The sequence below is a fragment of the Columba livia genome, chromosome W, assembly GCF_036013475.1.
Source record: "Columba livia isolate bColLiv1 breed racing homer chromosome W, bColLiv1.pat.W.v2, whole genome shotgun sequence".
NCBI classification, from domain to species: Eukaryota; Metazoa; Chordata; class Aves; order Columbiformes; family Columbidae; genus Columba; species Columba livia.
Window position 1 is genome coordinate 728384 of NC_088641.1, and position 19478 is coordinate 747861.

The following is a 19478-nucleotide window of genomic DNA, read 5'->3' on the forward strand; positions in this document are numbered from 1 at the left end:
AAGTAAAAGACAAAACAGATAGAAAAGTGAGGAAAGAATACCTTCATTGACTAAGAAACAGGTATGTAAAGGAGGAGCAGTGTCAGAGCCAGAGGGCCCAGCTTCAGTGCTGGAGGGAACAGCAGGAGCGACTTGCAGAGGAAAGAAGAAGAAATAAAGAGAAAAACAAAAAGGAAAGTGAGGAAGCAGCTTCTGAACAACAGATTAGTATCACTGAAGAATGAAGAACAAAGCTGGAGGAAACTGGGATAATATTAACTTAAAAGAACCTCTAGGATTTACGAGAAGTGCGATGCCAGTGAGAAGAAGACATGCAGCTGCAGAGAAACACAAACGCCGACAACCTCGCAGCTCTGGAAACAAAGCCATCACAGACGTGTCTTCAGATCGCTACACTGCGCTTGACGGCACGGTTCACCATTCATTTAAAACGGGAGTTTTCCTGCTGCTTCTTGTGCTCTTTTAGACGGATGGGGAATTTGCACTAGTGGTTAAACCCCCCGAAATTATCCCTTTGCAAGCTGGGCCGCCCGCCTGTCACTCGAGAGCGTTACAGCCGGTATTACCCATGGCCAGCTGTAACACAGGTTCATCTGTGTCCCCATTCAAAGGATGTTAACCCCAAGCACAGCAAGGACTAAGAACTGCAAGCAGAAGCACGCAGGGCACGGCGTGCCGGAGCACAGGGCAGCAAACGGGAGAGCCCAGCTCGGGCCCGGTGCTCACAACACCAGCCCTGCCCTGGACTGTACCGACTGCGGCGCTTCTTGGTGCAAACGCCATTTAAAAGCGGTTCTAAACATTATACTTCCACTAACATTATCACATGAAAAGATGCGCAGACCTTATGGCACACACATGCTACAACCCAGGGTCAACGCGGAGATTTAGGGGTCACCATCCAACACTTCCTTCCTATAGAGAAATTACCATATGTCATGCACAAGCATCTTCAAATTAATGCCGCTCTTTTATTCCGTTGCAGAACAACAATGGGCCGGAGCTCCCGACCCGATGCAGCATTGTCTCGGGAATGGTCTGTCTGCTTTCTCCGCAGTGAACTCCTTTTGTCACGGGGACATCTGCATCGCAACTGCTGCTCCCACCGCGTCCCACGGCACGTGCGGCCAGGGACAGCGGCCGTGCCCTTCGGGGCGGCACAACCTCACTTCAGGACGTGCATTCGCTAAGCTGCTCGCTTTACGAAAACAACCTGTTTGTAAAAGCACAACCCGCCCTGTACCAAAAGCAAAGCCTTGCTCGGAAGCTTTTCTCCGGCTTTGTTGCAGTTCTCAGCTCTCCCGCAAGGTCAGGGCTCATCCGGGACACACGCGGGTCACACCGACCCGCAGCAAGGCTGGCGCCACATGCATTAATTGTCTCGCTAATTGACTTTTAAGAAGAATAGCACTAGAAATGTCTGAGTAGCAAGATGCCGCCGTGGTGCATGGGGGATGTAAAGGTGGGACACGAGCAAGCACCTTCCCCAGAGCGGGCACCATGGACGTACTGCACGGGACAATTCAGGAACAGGAGCGTTTGTATACATTTTTGATAGCACACTGACCTTCATTTTTATCAACTGCCTCTCATGAAGTTATATATATATCTATATCTATATTTCTGCCAGGTCACTGAAGTATGTCTGTCCCCCAAATTAGCAAAGCTATGCGAAAGAGAAATTACTGCGTGCCATTTGGGAAAGGAAAAACCAGAATGGAACAACATCTTTAAAAACAAAACACAGACCCTCTCTGTGACAAATGTGTTCTTTCTCCCATTGAATTTGCCATAGAGACACTATCTCCGAGAAACCCTGACCTCTCAAATCATCATCTTTCCAGCAGGAAAAGTAAACAGCTGTAAAACAAAGAAACAAACAAAAACCCCCACAAAACCGAAACAGCCACAGATGTTGAGGCAAGAGTCCCGATTTCCTTTTCAATTTGCGCATTAGTCGCTGCCCGCTGGTTCTCTGTTCACGTAGCGCCCTCGAGCCTCAGCTAGCAGCTCTGCCCTTCTTGGCACCGAGTGAAGCAAACCACAGGGCTGATGTACAAGTCACCTGCTGCGCTCACTCGCTCTGGAACACGACAGCAGCGGCACCCAGCAAAGGCACAAGGCAGACAGAGTCCTGCAGGGGCACCCGCCGCCACCCCGCATTACTGCACGGGATGACAGCACCAGTTGTGTTAAAATAGTCTCTTCCCCCTTCATAAAAAGGAGAGGAAGTGTATACATACCACGGAGATGTGTTTTCCTTAATGCTGTAGCTTATAACATACATGGACGCTTTGTGTTAGTGTGTACGGCCCTTAGTTATAGACTTCTCTACCTACCACCTCAACACCACACTTAAAATATGTACTTAAAATACGTAAAAATTCTTTGTCAGGGAATGACTTCATGATGGTATCAGCATCTTAGATTCATTCTTAAAAAGACCTTAATCATTAACATTTTTACCTAGAATGTTACAATTCTTTTTCTTCACATATAGAAGCTAGCAAGATTTTAATCACTTGATAGTAAGGTGATAACTACAGCGTTAAGAGCGGAAGTGACGTCAAATTGTTCCAAAGCAAGCGATTTCTTACCTTGCTTAATTTGTCCTTGGGCCGCATGACTGGAAGCGGAAGGGGGTGGCTTCGCTTTGGACATCTCGGGGGTGCCTGGCCTAGGGGGCCTGAGCACAAACGGTACATGCAGGGAGGAGGACAGGGAAACACAGAAAAACATCATTATTAGCTGGAGATACTATAAAACTTCAAAAAGCAACCCTATTAAAAACTGCCAGTTTGACAGGGAAAAAAAGAGTATTGTTTAGAGTTCCTCAGTAAGCTTATTTTTGGTGATTAAAAGTTCATCTGCTTGTTTTGATTTATTTAGAACTTGGCCTCATTATAAAGACTCTTTGAAAACAATAAGCACTAAAATGGAGGATAAAAATAGCCTCTCAGTGGTGCGTATGTTAATACAACTCCACGTTCTACTAACATTGTAACTTAACTCCATCCAAAGCAATACAGTTACCTTGGCATAAGAAAACACTACATTAAGGAACGAAATACGCTCATGTCCATCTAGGTGCCCGGGTTGTCACAGCCACTCAAAACACCAAACCCGTGGTAAAACTGAACAAAAGACAAGGCTCTATTGAAACAGAGCTCAAGGGAAGCTGTCCCGCCGGAGCACTCGCGGTACCTGCTGGGCCCTTTCTTCATGTGGTCCCCGATGAAGGTGGCGTTGGTCATGCTCATCAGCGTGTTGGCCAGCGAGATGACGGAGAGCAGGTGCTGGGTGGTGACGGCGCGCGACACGCCGTACGTGCCCTTGCCCAGCCCCTCGGTGAGGGACGCCTTGCGGGCCCCCTCCGCCCCGCACGAGGGCTGCCCCACGGGCTGGTTGTAGCCCGGGAGCATCAGGGACATGTGGCCTCCCCGGGACAGGAGCCCGAAGGACACCGAGCAGTGCGGCTTCAGCATGCCGAGGCGATCGAGGCAAAGCTCATCCAGAACAGAATTGAGGCCCCAGGCATGAAGGCAGGACATAAAAAGCTTCGCTGTATCCATGGTCAGGTTATACTCTAATAAAGTTAACGGTTTAGATTTGCTGGAGCGATATTCTGGGTCACCGTCTTCTCTCCTCTGTCTTATCGACTCTTCATCCTCATCTTCATCATCAAGAAGATGCTCTTTTATGTTCTCTTTGATGGTTTCCTTGACCTGCTGGAAGAGGACGGCTGCTCGCTTGCCGGCCAGGAAGGAGCCTCCTTTGTCGGATGCTCCGGCAGCCTTCTGCAGGCTCTCCGGAGCGGTGAGCGCCGTGTTGGGTCTGGAGGCCTCCTCGGTCAGCAGCTGGATGATCAGGGCTTCCACGTCGAAGAACAGCACGTGGATATCTGGGTCCGTTAGGTTGGTCTTTATAGCTTGGACCATCAGGGAGTTATGGGAGTATTTAGGTAAATTCCCCTGAAAAGTGAAAGAGAAAAATTTACATTTCAATTGCGTTACTTTCTTAACACTCTTCACTAAGTTAATTAACAAATTAAGCTGTGGATAATCAAAGTTTAGAAAACTCACCTGATAAAACACGTTATGACAAACGTGATAAGACAGCAGTGAAGAACCTCGCAGTGCTTTTCACAACGTCAGGCATTCCCGTGCCAAAGAGCACACCGGGAGCCGTGCCGCTGTGCCGCGTGACCCCCCCGCTCTGACGCCCTCCACAGCGCAGTCCCTCGCACCTGCACGCTGTATTGCACTAGCCTGGCTTGGGATATGGGCCGTATTGTACTCTAGTTGCTCTCAGAACAAGAAAATATTTCTCAAACCGTAATTAATTTTCAGCACTGAAGCTACTTTGGTTCCATTTATATCTATTTACACATATATTTCAGTAATACTTTTTCTGAACTGTCACACAGCAACGATTACCAAAATAAAAGCAAACCAAGCTCTAGCTCCACCTTCGCAAGATGTGCAGGAACAGATAACACACGTCCACCGTGGGGAAGAGGAAAACCAGAGCAACGCTCACGCCGTTCCTCAGAGTCAGAACAACGTGAAAGAGGGGGATTTGTTTGTGACGAATACAGATCACACGCAGATGGACAGGGTGCCCTGTCTGCTCATCCATGTGACACACCAGCAGAACACGTACAATGGAGCAAAGACCTCAGGCTCTAAGAAATGCTGCTAAACCCAGATTTGAAATAAACTGAACCTGAAAACCCACAGCAGAACGCACACTGAAGTGGGAGGTGGCATCATGAGCAGTACCAAACCGGGGAACAATGTTCAGAGACACGTGGAAGTGACTGTGTTGGCTGACATTAAGATATATTATGACCCATCTAGAAAGAGGTGAGTTTATCTGATGCACAAGTTCTGTCCTTACTGACCCTAGAGAAAAAGATGGTGAACGCAGGAGAGCTGTGAAGAGGAACTTCAAAGTCAGACTCCAGTAAGAAAACCACAACCACTGACAGCATGGAGCAGAAAGCACTAAGTGAAACGTGGCTTTGCAGTGTAGCTCTGGAAACACCGCCTGCGTTAGGAACTGCACCATCAGGCTGAAGGAGGCTGAGAGTTTTTCTCCAAGGCCAGTGAACTCCTCGGACTGAGCCAGGCCAGGCGAAGCTTGCTCAGATAAGAACCCTTCAGTTACAACGATGAAGACCTCCCGTATTTAACGCAATTATTTATAGAAATAAACGTTTCGGGTGCTGCATCAACACCAGACAAGCCAAAAGCCAACTTGCCTTGTCGGAGGCCTCGGAGGCGAGCAGGTTGGTGGCCAGCGTCTGCAGCTTCTGGTGCGCCACGTTCTTGAGCGCGGCCAGGCTGCGGCGGGTCATGGCCTGCTTCAGGTTGACGGCGGGGTGGCTCAGCGCGTCCACGGCCGCCGGCACCGCCTCGTCGCAGGCGTTCAGGATCTCCACCGCCGTGATCCCCATCACGCACCTGTCCAGCGCTCCTATGGGGCGGGAAGAGGGACGGTAAGCACAGACCGCTCCGGATGGCCAACGTATCACAGCTACAACAACGGGCGAAAATGATTTACAGCACAGGATGCAGGGTGTAAAAGTTTCTGTTGTGTTAACAGCGATTTTTACAACTAATGTTCCTAAAGGGATGCAGTTTTCCTACATTTCCATTAAGCTACAGTGCGCTTAAGGGAAAAACCAAATTAACAAAAACGAAGACAAGTTTAAGAAAAGCGACAGCGTGATTCCGTGCTGCCCGGAGCGAAGGCTGCGGCCACCAGTTCCACTGGAACGCTGTTCTCAATCACTCTGAACTCCCTAACCCACCACCTACCTGTGCGGATTAAATTCCCCACAGGTTTCTCAGGTTCCTCTTTGCTTCCTAGAGCTTCAATTAAAAAAATTCTCATTTAGCTTTCACAGGAAGCTGAAAATAACATTCAGACATTACTGCAGGTTTGCGGGTTTGGTTTTTTCTCTCTTATGTGAGTTAGAAGTTATAAAGAAATTGCATACACATATATTTTGATGCATTTTTTCCTTGCTTTCTCCCTTTCAAACATCACAAAATTTTCTACAAAGCTGTTTCTATTCAACGCCTTGTTGCCTGTTCCATTAAGGCTCATTTTTAGTTTCTTCCAAACTAAGCATCAGTCCCTTGAAAACACAAAAGCACCGAAACAAGCAGCAAAACCCAGACAAACACCTTCTTCCCTTCGCAGATCAGAGACTCCTGCAGAGCGGAGCTGCTGCGCTTCCCAGCGGGCGCCCGGGACGGCGGCCACGGAGCGCCGGGCACCTACAAACCGCGGCCACCACGCGCAGCCAACGCTCCACCTGCTCCGGACACCAGCAGCCGCAGGGGAGCCGCCACGGCACGCTGCGCGCGTCCAAAACCAAACCAGCTACTCCAAACGCTAAAATCTGTATCTAACCAGAGCTTACATAATTACACTTTCTGCAGAAACGCTAAGTTTCCGAAGATAAATGTATAAAAAAATTTAACTCTTCTCTCAGATGCGACTTAGAGAAAACTGTAACCTAATACATATGTATATGGAATTGTTTAATGGATGCCTTTGAAGCGAACCTTACCAGTGTCCATCTGCCAGACGTACACGGACCCATCGGAACAGCCCACCACCAGGTAGTCGTCAGAAGGTCTCCACTTGATCACCTGGATGGGGAAAAGGTGGCGGGACGCCAGCATGATGCATTTCTTCTCCCGCAGGCTGAGGAGTCCTACCGAGTGATCGCTGGCGACAGAGCAGATGCAGTGCTGGACTCTCGCCTAAACAGAGAAAGGCAAAAAGAAACCTTAACCAGCGTGCTGACAGGTTGTCTACAACAATTCCTTCTTCACTGGGCCAAGCGTGGGGATCAACAACCTATTTATAGATAAAATGCAGGCACACAAGTCTATGGCTAAACTCGCTAGAAACAGAATTGTGCTTGTGGAAATTCTCTTAAATCCAATCTCTTGCACATCATGAGGAGCAAACAGGTATTAGAACCATTTTGTTGGGCAAAAAAGAAGTAATTACTGTTTCTAAGCAAATCAGTGTTATTTTGTTAACTAAATTCTACCTACTCATGCAAGTCACAGCAGACTAAAGTGCCTTTAACCCCCTTGCCTTGCCTAGCTATGGTTCAATATCCAGGTTTTCCACTATTTTTAACCCTTTATGTTTCTAAAACACGACGCAAACAAAACCACGATTAACAGAACAACTGAATTCTTTTTAAGTGTCTGCAATGTTATACACGGGGTCAGTGCTAGATTGTCAGTATTCCACATTATATGCACATTCTCAAGAGGGATTTGAGGAGCTGCACCAGTTACGGAAAGCGTGAGACAGGTTATCAGACGTATGATGGAAAACTTACACTACAGTTTTCTGGCGGAACTAGAAGCTGTGTAATTTCTCCACCATGCACACAGAAGATATGTTTCATCTCGCCAGAAAATATATCCCATATGATGACTGAGAAATCCACACCACCTGAGATCAAATACCTTTGATCATAACGAGAGGAAACCTGATGAGGATACAGTAAACATGTAATTTTGTTTCGATGGCCGCGGAGGGTCCGGTGAGGTGGCCAACCTGAGAAATTGGGTGAGGGGCAAGAGGGGGAGAGAGGAGGGGAGGAAAGAGAGAGAGGAGAATGTAATTCAACAGGACGGTTAACAGGTGGGCTTTTTCTGGACATGGACTGTCAGGCATGTGGGGGTTGTGTATCATAGTGTAATGACATCAAACCTAAACTGGACAGTAGTTTTTGTGAACACAGAGCAATAATGGCAAGTATGTTCACTGAGATCAAATACATTAGTTAAATCACTCCTATCTATTACAGAAGGTGCTTAGATGGCAAATTCGGGCCCAGTAAACTAATTCCCAGCATTGAGCACTCTGTATTGCATGATGCAGTTCAACATCTTTCCTCTGCGTGACTACGCCTTCCAGTGAGCACAGCAAACCTTACACAGGGAGCACAGAGCCACTTCTCTGTTTTTACGAGAGTACAGATCACCAGCGATTATTTGCAGAAAAATGCATCAACTTTGAGGCAACCTCACATTCAGGATAAAAAAAATCCAACACTCATTCTTGTATAGTTAATGGAATCAAATACCAGGTTGGAAGGGATCACAATACTCATCTGGTCTTCGCCCTCCTTGGCAAAAAGTTATATAGAGTAAATCAGTTATGGAAAGGAAACACTACAGCCGACAGCTCTATATGTAACTGACAAGCTCAGACATGCGTTTACAGACAAATATTTCCATGTCTTTTCTGTTTATCAACATTTGTAAAATCAAACCCCAGATATTTGTTCTGAAAGTACAATCACAGAAGTATGAAAATAACATTATCTGGGACCAAACCACACACCAGCAGGCCACCGCATGCCACCCAGCACACCTCCCAGCGCACGGGGAATCCTGCTAGACCTTCCCAACGCGGGCGCAGCCACCACCGTGCCCACAACAGCTCCGGGAGGGACACGGGACGTGAGCTGCTCCTAACTGCGGTGTACACGGGACGTGAGCTGCTCCTAACTGCGGCGTACACGGGACGTGAGCTGCTCCTAACTGCGGTGTACATGGTGCATGGCATGGGCTATGGTCTTACATCTGGGCAGGAACACCACCAGGTTCCAGTATAAGTTGGGGAATGACCTATTAGAGAGCAGCGTAGGGGAAAGGGACCTGGGGGTGCTGGGGACAGCAGGGTGACCATGAGCCAGCACTGGGCCCTTGTGGCCAGGAAGCCAATGGTACCTGGGGTGGGTTAGAAGGGGGTGGTCAGTAGGTCCGAGAGGTTCTCCTGCCCCTCTGCTCTGCCCTGGGGAGACCACACCTGGAATATTGTGTCCAGCTGTGGCCCCTCAGTTCCAGCAGGACAGGGAACTGCTGGAGAGAGTCCAGTGCAGCCACCAAGATGCTGGAGGGAGTGGAGCATCTCCCGTGTGAGGAAAGGCTGAGGGAGCTGGGGCTCTGGAGCTGGACAAGAGGACACTGAGGGGGGACTCATTCCTGGGGATCAATATGGAAAGGGGGAGTGTCAGGAGGATGGAGCCAGGCTCTTCTGGTGACAACCAGTGACAGGACAAGGGGTAATGGGTACAAACTGGGACACAAGAGGTTCCACTTAAATTTGAGAAGCAACTTGTTCCTGGTGAGGGTGGCAGCGCCTGGCCCAGGCTGCCCAGGGGGTTGTGGAGTCTCCTTCTGTGCAGACATTCCAACCCGCCTGGACACCTTCCTGTGTAACCTCATCTGGGTGTTCCTGCTCCATGGGGGGATTGCACTGCATGAGCTTGCCAGGGCCCTTCCAACCCCTGACATGCTGTGCTTTCCAAAGGGACCCACGCACCTCTCCTGAGCATGTGCTCCCCTTGCAGCAGCTGCACGATGGCCGTCTGCGTGGCGGGCACGATGACGATGCTGCCGTCCTCGCGGCCGCACACCAGGCGCCCGTGCGCGGGGATGTACACGCTGGCCGTCACCCGCAGCGGCTCGCTCGCGCTCGGCACCACGCTCAGCTGGTCGATTATCCCCGCAGGCCGAGGACTGAGTCTATCAAAGGCCTCCTGGAGGGACACTGAGGTCGTTGTTGGCAGTCCTGTTCAAAAAGGAAACAAAAATTAAAGAAGGGGTGAGCTGGGATGATTTAAAACAGTAATAATAAAAGATATGAAGAACAGAAATGAGGAATGCTTTTCTGAGAAGATCTCAAAGCTCAAATACACCATGTCACAACACTTTGAACAAAGTAAAAGGTACATACTGGAGATTAATCTACTGCATAACATGGAAAAAACATGTCAGAGCTGGAAAAGCAGAGGATTGAAGCTATAAAAGGAAGTTCTGCAGGCAGACAGCAATGACCGCAGCTAGTATTTGGAATAAAGCAGTTAAAACTTAGTACCCGAAAAACAGAGTAAATTAAGATTTTGATCACGTAGGAAGACATGAAGTTACCATAACTCTAAGAGGTAGCTAGCCATTAAAGAAACCTCAGCTTCGTGGATCTGTAGAAAAAGCAGCAGAGCTTCGCCCAGCCGCACGCACCAGACAGAACAGAGCAGCCCACGGCCAGGCGTGGGGAGGAGGCTGCTGGAGCCGTACCTGTCGCGCTGCCCGGCTGGTCCAGCGCCTCGGGCACGCTCCAAATGCACAGCCTGCCCGAGGAGTCGCCCTGCACCAACAGCTTGTAGGAAAACTGCCCATGGCCACAGAAGAACCGGGTCACTGGAGGACAAATCAGTAGCTGGGAAAAGAAAACAGTAAATTAACAACTTCAGAACACAGGCAAACCGTGTACTATCCTCAAAAGGTACATTCCCCACATAATCCACTGCACCTTTTCAAAGCAGGACAAAAACTACCTACTTTATGCTTTATCTTTCTTGAAGCAGAAATAAGAAATACAGCAATACAAATCAGAAGAAACTGTGGTTAGTCACAAAACAAGCCACAGGTTTAGGGGAGAGAAACAAAGACTTCTAGATATATTTGGGTTTATTCTACATATGGTCATATTTCTAATACTTTATGCGTGTGTATATTCTAAAACTGTTAACATTCTAACTGCAAGGTGAGCTGAAGTTACACTGCTCAGTGAGGAACGTGGTCTGCAACAGAAGCAAAAAGGTTTAACATACATATATGTATGGGAACTGAAGATTCATTTGACCAGAGCCCGAGCTCTGCGTTCATGTGAAAACCGACAAGAAGCAAACCAAACGGCAGGGAAATCGCCTCCTTCTGCTTTCTCTAGGGAAAGAAGAAATCCTCAAGGTCTACTCCGAAAAAGAATGACTGGTCACAACGTAAGCGCGTTTCAGTTCTCCGCAAGAGAAATGCAGTCCGTGGAAGCAACGCCAAAGAAACGTATTTTACCTGTTTATCTGCTCTGTCCAACACGCTGTACAGTAACGGCGGAATTGCATTTTCTACTGCTTTCCCCACGTCTCTGCGAAATGAATCGCTGGCTGGCAGGCAGCTGGGGCGAAGAACAAGACCCCTCCGGTTACTGGAGTGTGGTTAGTACATCGCTAACTAAACCAGACTAAGCAAAACCAACCCCCAAGCCCTCAACCACGACGTTCTTTCAATCGATAATACAGTGTCTAGGTTTTTTATTTTACTTTTGTCATTCTGCATTTATTTAACCTCTTCAACACCTAACTTCAAATTAATTTGATCTTTTCACATTTAGGTGCACAAACTCAGCTGGTTGTGCCTTCCCTTAACGGGCTGAAAGAGTACTCTGGTACAGTAATACAATCAGCACTTAGTCCACATCGTAAAATCTTCTTTCTTCCTTATTTGGACCTGGTTGAGGAAATATTTAAGTGCCTCTGTTCCCACCACACAGCTCCAGTAGGAAGCAGGAAAGACTCAGCAAATAGACGAGAAAGCAGTGAAGGAATCCTGCTTGAGGAGATCCACATTACCGAGCATCGCTGCAGCGCCACAGGGGACACGCGCTTCAAAATATGCTCATGGGACACTAGTGTCTGCAACATTCATGGCATTTTGTAACCAAACAAAAGCCAGGTACTCAATATTTCTTCAAAGCTGCTCATGTCTTTGTCTCAGAAAATAAATTACCTGGCTGGTAATTTATATATGAAGCTTTGTCCATCTTCAGTCCATACAATCACTTTATCAGCTGACACAAAGTCGCCACCAGTCCAGGTCTGATCGTTTTCGCTCGGGACGGAACACAAGAGGGAATAATCTCCCGCATCAAAAACCTGAAAAGAAACAGAAAAGGCTGCTGTGATTAGCCAATTACCCACTAAATGGCCAGAGAGCAGCTAACTTCAGTGTCAATATAGCCACGTTAAAGGACTTGGAGCCTCTCGATCCACGTGTCCCACTGGGCACGTATGGAAACGGGGCTCTGCAGCAGAGCTCAGCCTCACCCGCCAGTACTTGGAGCACACCACGAGCAGCGAGCGCTGCGTGAACGCGCACAGGGAAACGCTCTGGCAGTTCTGGCAATAGATCGGTTTGGACTCCTCTTCAAATACCGGTGTTGTATCCTGAAAAAGCCAGCAAACCAAATCAACATTCAATTATAAGCCTAAAATTAAACAGAGCCATGTTAGCTTCTGTAATCTCATTTTCAAAAAAAACATTTATTGATGGTTTTAAATTTGCTTCAGTCATGAGCTTGTCAATGTTCCTGCAAATTCTACCTGGATAACCATGTTTTATTTTGGCAGTTCTGTGGGTATAGCGTATCCCGAACAGCAGCGTTCCCGGGATGCAGGCTCTGTACAAGGCGTAGTGCCATTAAAACACCCTGTTTCTGGAGGCAGGTGGGGAAGAGCTGGCTCGCCAGGCAACTGTGGCACCAGCAGGGACTCTGGTGTCCCAGATCACAACTCCTCGCTCTGTTACAGATCTCCGCAGCACAACAGTATTTTCCTGAAGTATTGTTTCCTCGCCTTCAGGACGGGGAATAAGCGCTGTGTCCTGCACAGAACCATTCCAGCGCTCAGACAGCAACCGGCACCCGAGACCCAGCCCAGCGCGCAGATGGAGGCCAGAGCACAAGGAAACACCAGCTCATCAGTCTTCTTGCTCAGACTGAACTTAGGGCCACGACAGAGAGCACACAATGAAAAGGGACTATGCCGTTTCACAAGCCACCAGATGGCCAACTTCTGAGGAAAAACCAAACCCTCGTAGCAGTTCTTACTCTATGATTCCTCATAGGAAGATCTGCAAGAGCACACAGCACCCTCCTTTGCCACCTGAGTCTAACAAATCCCCCAGCTGGACGGACTAGCGGTGCCTATTTAGCATCAGCACCGGCAGTGATCACCTTGATCCCGGCAGTGAGCTGGAACCAAGCGGAGTCAGCTCATCTTTCCCTCTTTCTGGGCTCCCCACACAGCGAACAGAGTGAACTGTGGTAGGCTCCCGTTTAGTCCTGGCTTTGCGCTCCTCAGTTTCACGACAGCCGCTCTCCGCAGCTCAGAGCTGCGTCGTCAGTGTAACCGTGAAGTGACGTGAGCTAAACCACGGCCAGCTGCAACAGGGCTCCCACACAGGCAGCAAACCTCCTCTAAGACTTGTTCGTTAGTGCACAGGAAGGCAGGAACTGCCGAATAACAGAGCTGTAGATAAGCCCTAATAAGGAAGATTCCAAACCCCCCTATTCTCTGCTCAGCAAGCCCTTCAGGCATCCCCACCTCACCTTTGATCTTTCTCAAAGACAAGACTGCAGATACACACATACCTTTAAGAGCATAAGAAACACAGCTGCAGAACTTCATCTTACAAAAGGAGTATTGTGATAAAGTCCCTTCTGTAATGCCACCACCACATTAAAAGACACCTCCTATGCAGTACAGGGCAAGCTTTAACTCTGTGACTTATTTCTTCTAGCTATTATGCATAGTAAACACATTTATTAGCATCATCTCTTTCAACTAAGGAGCTCTTATAGCGCAAGCTCTTGCATGGAGCAGCTTTGCCTGTGCTGAAGTCACGCATGCGGTACAGCATCCCTGTCGGTTTGGAAAGCTAAACACTACAGCAACAACCTTTGTTACTAATTCCCTTTGGAACCCAGAACTCCTGGGAAACGTAGCACAAGATGACTTCACAAAACAACGGGACTTTCAGAGTAGGGGAGGAGAAAAATATTCATATGTTAACAAGAATATCTGTTTATTAACACAAAACATTTCATGGCACCAATAAAAAAATAGATTTGTAGAAAGTGGAGATGATCTTACGCTTAATTTTGAAATAAGTTCTCAGTGTCGACCATGAAAAAAGATTAGGAGTTCTGCTGGTAACCTGAAGAATCAAAGCAAATTTAAGGAAGCTGATTCTCAAATAGCAAAGAGGAAAAAATATAACATCATTAGGTGCTGGAAGGACAAGAAAGAGTGTCACTGAAAGTTCTGCTTTTATCAGAACAGGCAGTATCATTAATTCAGAAGCTTTTACCTGCATGCGACTAACTTCGGAGGTGATGATCCACACTTTGAGGATGCCAGTCACCGAAACCGCCACAACCGTGTCCTCTGGGGAGAAACACACGTTGGGCTGGTGAGGACAAGGACACGAGAACGGACACGCCAGTTCCTCCCTGGGCCCTTGGGAAAGCTGACAACACTGTCCCTCTTACAAAGGCAAAGCCATAACAAAAGCAACCAAAGTAATTACCTTGTGTTCTATCGGATCGAATGATAGTCATGGAGCTGATCCAGTCGGGAGATATCTTTGATAACAAAGAGTAGAGAACTTCAAGGCTGGTGGCATCCACAACCAGAATTTCCGGATAATGCCCGTGGCACAACAGTCTCCCCTCGCGCTGAGTCCCAACGGTAAACTCATAGAACTGCGAGGATATTAACAAGATACAGAAGTTATACTCCATGAGGTATCGATTCCTTCGTTTTCAACCAAAGCCACAATGCCATAGGTACGTTCTGTGCCCGTGTGTCTGCCGCTGACACCGCGCTGCCGGGGGGGGCTTTGCCAGCCCCTGCCCCGCACACCCGCCCCCAGCAGCGCCTCCACCTCCCCAACCTCATCCGCACCTTCCCACCTCCGCAAACATGCTCCCTTCCTCTTCTCTTGCCAGCTTCTGTCATTCGTTATGATGCGTTTTTCCAAATGCTGAAGCACAGCACATATTTCAAGCTCTGATGGTATGGTGTAAGCTATTTATGAGATACTTCAGTATGCATACGGTGTCGCTATTAAGCTTAAAAAGACCGGGCAGCCTTGCTTTGGTAGCTGATCCGCGGTTGTCCCCGCGCGGCCGCACGGAACGGGAGCTCCGCAGCTCACACGAGCGCTCACCTGGATGCCCGTGTGGGTACAGGCCAGCTTGGTGAACTCTATGCACCTCCCGTCATTCACGTCCCACAGACACATCTCCCTGAAACACAGAAGGCAGATTAAAACCACATGGAAAATATTTCAGTCTCCCAAGGATCTGCAGATCATTTACCCTGGGAGAAACTTCGCCACTCGAACCATTTGTCAGTGACTACATCAACTGTATTTAGGAAAAGGAAACTCAAAATCAACTTGAATTTCCAGCCCTCCTATCCCAACCTACACAGTCTCTTCTTCCCCACAAAGATCAAGGGCAACAAGTGAAATGCCAAGGTTCGTCACCACTGATCAGTATTAAGCAGACACAAGTACATAACCGAGCATTTCTCGCTTCTCTCACAAGCGCTTCAAGCCTTTCTGTAGCTCTGCTGCCCGAGCTGGGAGGTGCTGAGCGGGCCCAGGAGCAGAGCGCATCACCTCTGCCTTTCACCCCATTTACAGCCTTACCTTCAAACCTCCTTAACAGCTCATTACAACAGACTGTCAGCCGCTTCTCACCTTTTTGCCCCTTTTACATCAGAGACATAACTCTGTGAAAACACATTTTGGTTCTAAATCCAAAGGAGAAGATTACTTAGCACTGAAATCAGGAAGAGGTGGAAATGCTGAGTTTTGACACATTCTACTCTAAACTTCCACTTTAAAAGGTTGTTCAGGCATATTGTTCCCCACCTTTTCCAGATCAGAGCAACTTCATTTTAACTGGATACATAACAGACATATACCTGGCCGGGTACATTTACATAGGCGGAGGTTAAGAAATTTCTTCCTCAACCAGAATTGCTCAAATTTGCCTTATCCTGGAGGTCCGACCTTCAGCAAAGAGCCTTTTAAAAACACAGCAAACGAACAGAAAAACCCAAACTCCAAGTCCTTTTTCCTTTTACAGGCTTGTTTTGCAGGGCAGAGAAGCCTGTCATTGGAGCAGCAAGGTCCATACAGGCCTGGGAAAGCAAGGCTGGGGAACAGGCGGACGCTCTGGGAGGGAACAGCTCCGCGGATCCAAGCAGCCGCCCCCGCGGCCCGGGGCCACGCGCAGGACCTCACCCGCTCTCCGAGGCGCTGACCAGGTACTGCTTGTCGCTGGAAGCCGAGGCCTTGGACAGACACGTGATGGAGGCGGTGTGCCCGAACAACAGAGCTCTGGGATTAATCTGCAACGGGGAAACCAAACGGGAGGTGAAGACAGGCACGGGAACTTCACCAGAACGTACACAGTCCAGATCTTCAGTTTACGTACGAGATAAATGCAAGTGTTCATATATACGCGCACACAATTAGCATAGCAGCAGCTAACTTCAAAGAGTTTGCACAGGATGCTGCTGTAGTACATGAAAAAAGAGTTTCTACCTATTCCTGTAAAGTCAATCTGTAGAAAAAAAAAGCATTTTGCAAACTCATGTATGGGTAATTTCAGTCATGGGCTGAATTCGGCCCAGCTTGAATGAAAAAATTGTGGTGTTCTGCAACAGTAGTTTCCCCCCATCAAGTAGAGTTCACAACCCTATATATTCATAAATAAGTTTATATAAAGCCTACGCAGAGATTAAAGATAAACTGCCCTTTTTATTTGTCCTTTCTAGAAAGAACCAGTTGCTCTCTCATTCTTTCTTTTTACATATTCCAGACAGACATACTTTATGGGGTAACTCACAGACATGGCGATTTTTTGGTATTCAGCATAAACTTCTCCTGAAGCAGGCTTTTCATTTATTTATTTGACAAGAAAGGACTGGTTTGCTATTTCCACCAAGGCAAACCACAAGATCACAAAATAGGCACTTGCAGATTTCAACTCTAGGGCAGCTGCTGGCATAAAACAATGACCAGCAAGCGTTGTCTCTGCCACCGGCCTTTCTCCTCCTGCAGGCCTCACGGCTGAGCAGAAAGAAGGTGGAATAAAACAGCAATGGGAAAGAGGTCGCCAGGCACAGCCTGCAATCGGGAATCTGTCTGCACAAAACACCATCAAGCAGCTGAAGTTTATAGTTACAACTAGTTTAGAGCAGCTCCAGAAAAGAGGAAATAATTACTTAAACTTTATTGCTGCAGTAATTTAAAGAGCAAAAGCGTCTCTTCCCACAAGGAAAGCTGCAGGGCGGGCAGCAGTGTCGCTGTGGGTATCACGGGAGGGAGCACAAGGGAGCGGGACGCACACAGAGCTGCACAGCAGAGCGGATCCTGGGGTAGCGCACAATAACATCACAGCAGTTTAAGCCAAGGCAGGTGAGGAGGACGGGGACGCCAGCCTTACCTCCAGGTGCAGCGAGAGGCCCCAGAACAGAGCGCCGTATCACACAATAACATCACAGCAGTTTAAGCCAAGGCAGGTGAGGAGGACGGGGACGCCAGCCTTACCTCCAGGTGCAGCGAGAGGCCCCAGAACAGAGCGCCGTATCGCACAATAACATCACAGCAGTTTAAGCAAAGGCAGGTGAGGAGGACGGGGACGCCAGCCTTACCTCCAGGTGCAGCGAGAGGTCCCAGAGGCAGATCTGGCCGTCGTGGCAGCCGGTGACGATGACGGGCGGCTGGTCCATGAGCAGCAGGGAGGAGATGCAGTGGGTGGGCGCGCGGCGGCCCCACAGCACGATGGGCAGCACCAGGCTGTTCCCCGCCATGGCGCCGCCGCGCCTGCAGGATGGACGAGCACCGGTCACACCACAGAGCCCGCGCTTAACGCATCCCGATCCTCACTCAACTCACACTGGCTCTGGAATGACTTCGTACACAGCACACACAGTCACCGCGGGTGCCGTTCCTCACGTAACGCAGCGCACAGTCACCGCCTGCATCTGCAGACATGGATTAAACACCATCCTGCAAACAGCCACTCGGAAACACAGTGAACTGCGGGAGGGTTACAGCATCACCATCTGGTTTTATTGCACGTTTTGCAAAAGATGCTTTTCCAAGTGGCATTTCCCTACACATACAGGCAGCACATTGCACCTCCCTATGTGCACAGGCGCTTCTGCCAAAAGTCACTCTCTTTGTAATTGTAAGTAATAAATGGCTGGAGTCCCAGGCTGCGGCAGCTATGACATGCCTGACAGAGCTCATCCCCATCACAAACGCAACAACCCTGAATCAAAAAGCAGCTGTGGAGCTTTCTGGAGATGCCTGTGCACCGGTCAGAGCAGACACTTATTCTTCTGCTTGCCCGACACAGCAACACTTGCATTTGTTCAGACCTATGTAAGCCTATCTTAGAGTGCTACAGAAGAGGGGAATTCTGCATTATGAGCAAAGGAGAACGAAGGGGATCCTGAGCCTGAGCCAGGCCGCTGTGTCCCCGGCGATGCAAACAGAGGAAACGGCAGATGTTGCTCGCACCAGCCACGGACCTGACCTTTCCTCATCTCGTCCACCCCGGCGGGGACGCCCACGCTTCAACAAGTGCTTCAGCATCACAAATACCTTCTATTGCAAAACACTATGCAAAGGTCAACGTAAATTCACCTCACCTTTCATCTATATAAAGGTTACAGTGCAATTTCTGCAAGAAAGGAGTTGCTTATGGATCTGGCCAAGCGCTGCCTGTAGCCCCAGCGCAAAGCACCTGTGCACCCAGGGGAATCCAACACCACAACGTACACGGACAAACGGGACGGGACGGCAGCAGGAGCAGAATAATGAATAACTAAGTACGGCAAGTGATGAAACAGCTCCTGCGGCCTCTGAGCAGCAAAGGACACACTGCGGTTCTTCACGGATCTCTTACACAAAACCCGCTATTTCACTTACTGCAAAGTGCCATGGTAGGCCAACTCTTTTCTTGTGTCCGATTAGACTATCTTGATTAACAACTACGTATTTGGAGTTGTTATTTAATGGAAAAGTATAAATCAAGGCCATCAAGCATTTAGCCCACCGCGGCACAGCCCGGAAGGAGCAGGGGTACGACCTGCCGGGACACGCAGCGCTCGTGGTTATGCAACTGCAGATCAATTGTCCTGTCTGGACGACCATGCTACAGAACTGCACAATAATTACAAAATGTTAATGAATACACTGACCTTACTAAGAGCTACAATTCTAAAAATACTGGATTCAGAGTGAAATAACCATAAAAATAGAGTGAAAACCAGAAATAAAGTGTCAAGATGTAATAGAAGGAAATGTAATCATAAATGATAACAAAGACCACCAAAGCAAACAAACAAAAGCACTCATTTAACTCTTTTACCATCCAGTTTTTGTAATTAAACAAATCAAAACGCTGATGAGTGACATAAACCCCTCTTCCCATTCCTTCCCCTCCGTGCTGCCCCAGGCCAGGGACCAAGGCTCAGTGCTTACAGATTCAAAACCCCTCTTCCCGTTCCTTCCCCTCCGTGCTGCCCCAGGCCAGGGACCAAGGCTCAGTGCTTACAGATTCAAAACCCCTCTTCCCGTTCCTTCCCCTCCGTGCTGCCCCAGGCCAGGGACCAAGGCTCAGTGCTCGGGGCGAGCGAGATGCAAAGGGCTAAGTGGCGCTTGGCCATGAACGCAGGACCTGCCCCGCCAGGGCACCGGACTGCACCGGCACAGCCAGCCCCGCGCTCCGCCAAACTGCCCCAGAAACCGCTCAGCAGCAGCGCTACAAACCCTCGCTCCAGC

The 19478-nt window shown here is 48.7% G+C and overlaps 1 protein-coding gene across 3 annotated transcripts in view; it reads right to left on the reverse strand.

The window, feature by feature from the left end:
- LOC102095945 (WD repeat-containing protein 7) overlaps nt 1-19478 on the reverse strand; it is a 61986-nt gene that overhangs the window by 37609 nt on the left and 4899 nt on the right. For 2 of the 3 annotated variants that reach the window (XM_065044550.1, XM_065044549.1), the window contains exons 2-17: nt 17339-17510; nt 15924-16030; nt 14838-14916; nt 14196-14370; nt 13977-14053; nt 11933-12052; nt 11616-11761; nt 10902-11004; nt 10128-10269; nt 9373-9621; nt 7376-7596; nt 6584-6779; nt 5264-5478; nt 3205-3971; nt 2598-2686; nt 42-131 (exon numbers count right to left, since the gene is read on the reverse strand). In XM_065044550.1, the coding sequence (XP_064900622.1) occupies nt 42-131; nt 2598-2686; nt 3205-3971; nt 5264-5478; nt 6584-6779; nt 7376-7596; nt 9373-9621; nt 10128-10269; nt 10902-11004; nt 11616-11761; nt 11933-12052; nt 13977-14053; nt 14196-14370; nt 14838-14916; nt 15924-16030; nt 17339-17497 (2935 nt within the window). In that variant the 5' untranslated portion in view covers nt 17498-17510. The remainder of the gene's footprint in view (nt 1-41; nt 132-2597; nt 2687-3204; nt 3972-5263; nt 5479-6583; nt 6780-7375; nt 7597-9372; nt 9622-10127; nt 10270-10901; nt 11005-11615; nt 11762-11932; nt 12053-13976; nt 14054-14195; nt 14371-14837; nt 14917-15923; nt 16031-17338; nt 17511-19478) is intronic. The other variant, XM_065044552.1, reaches the window with a different exon arrangement.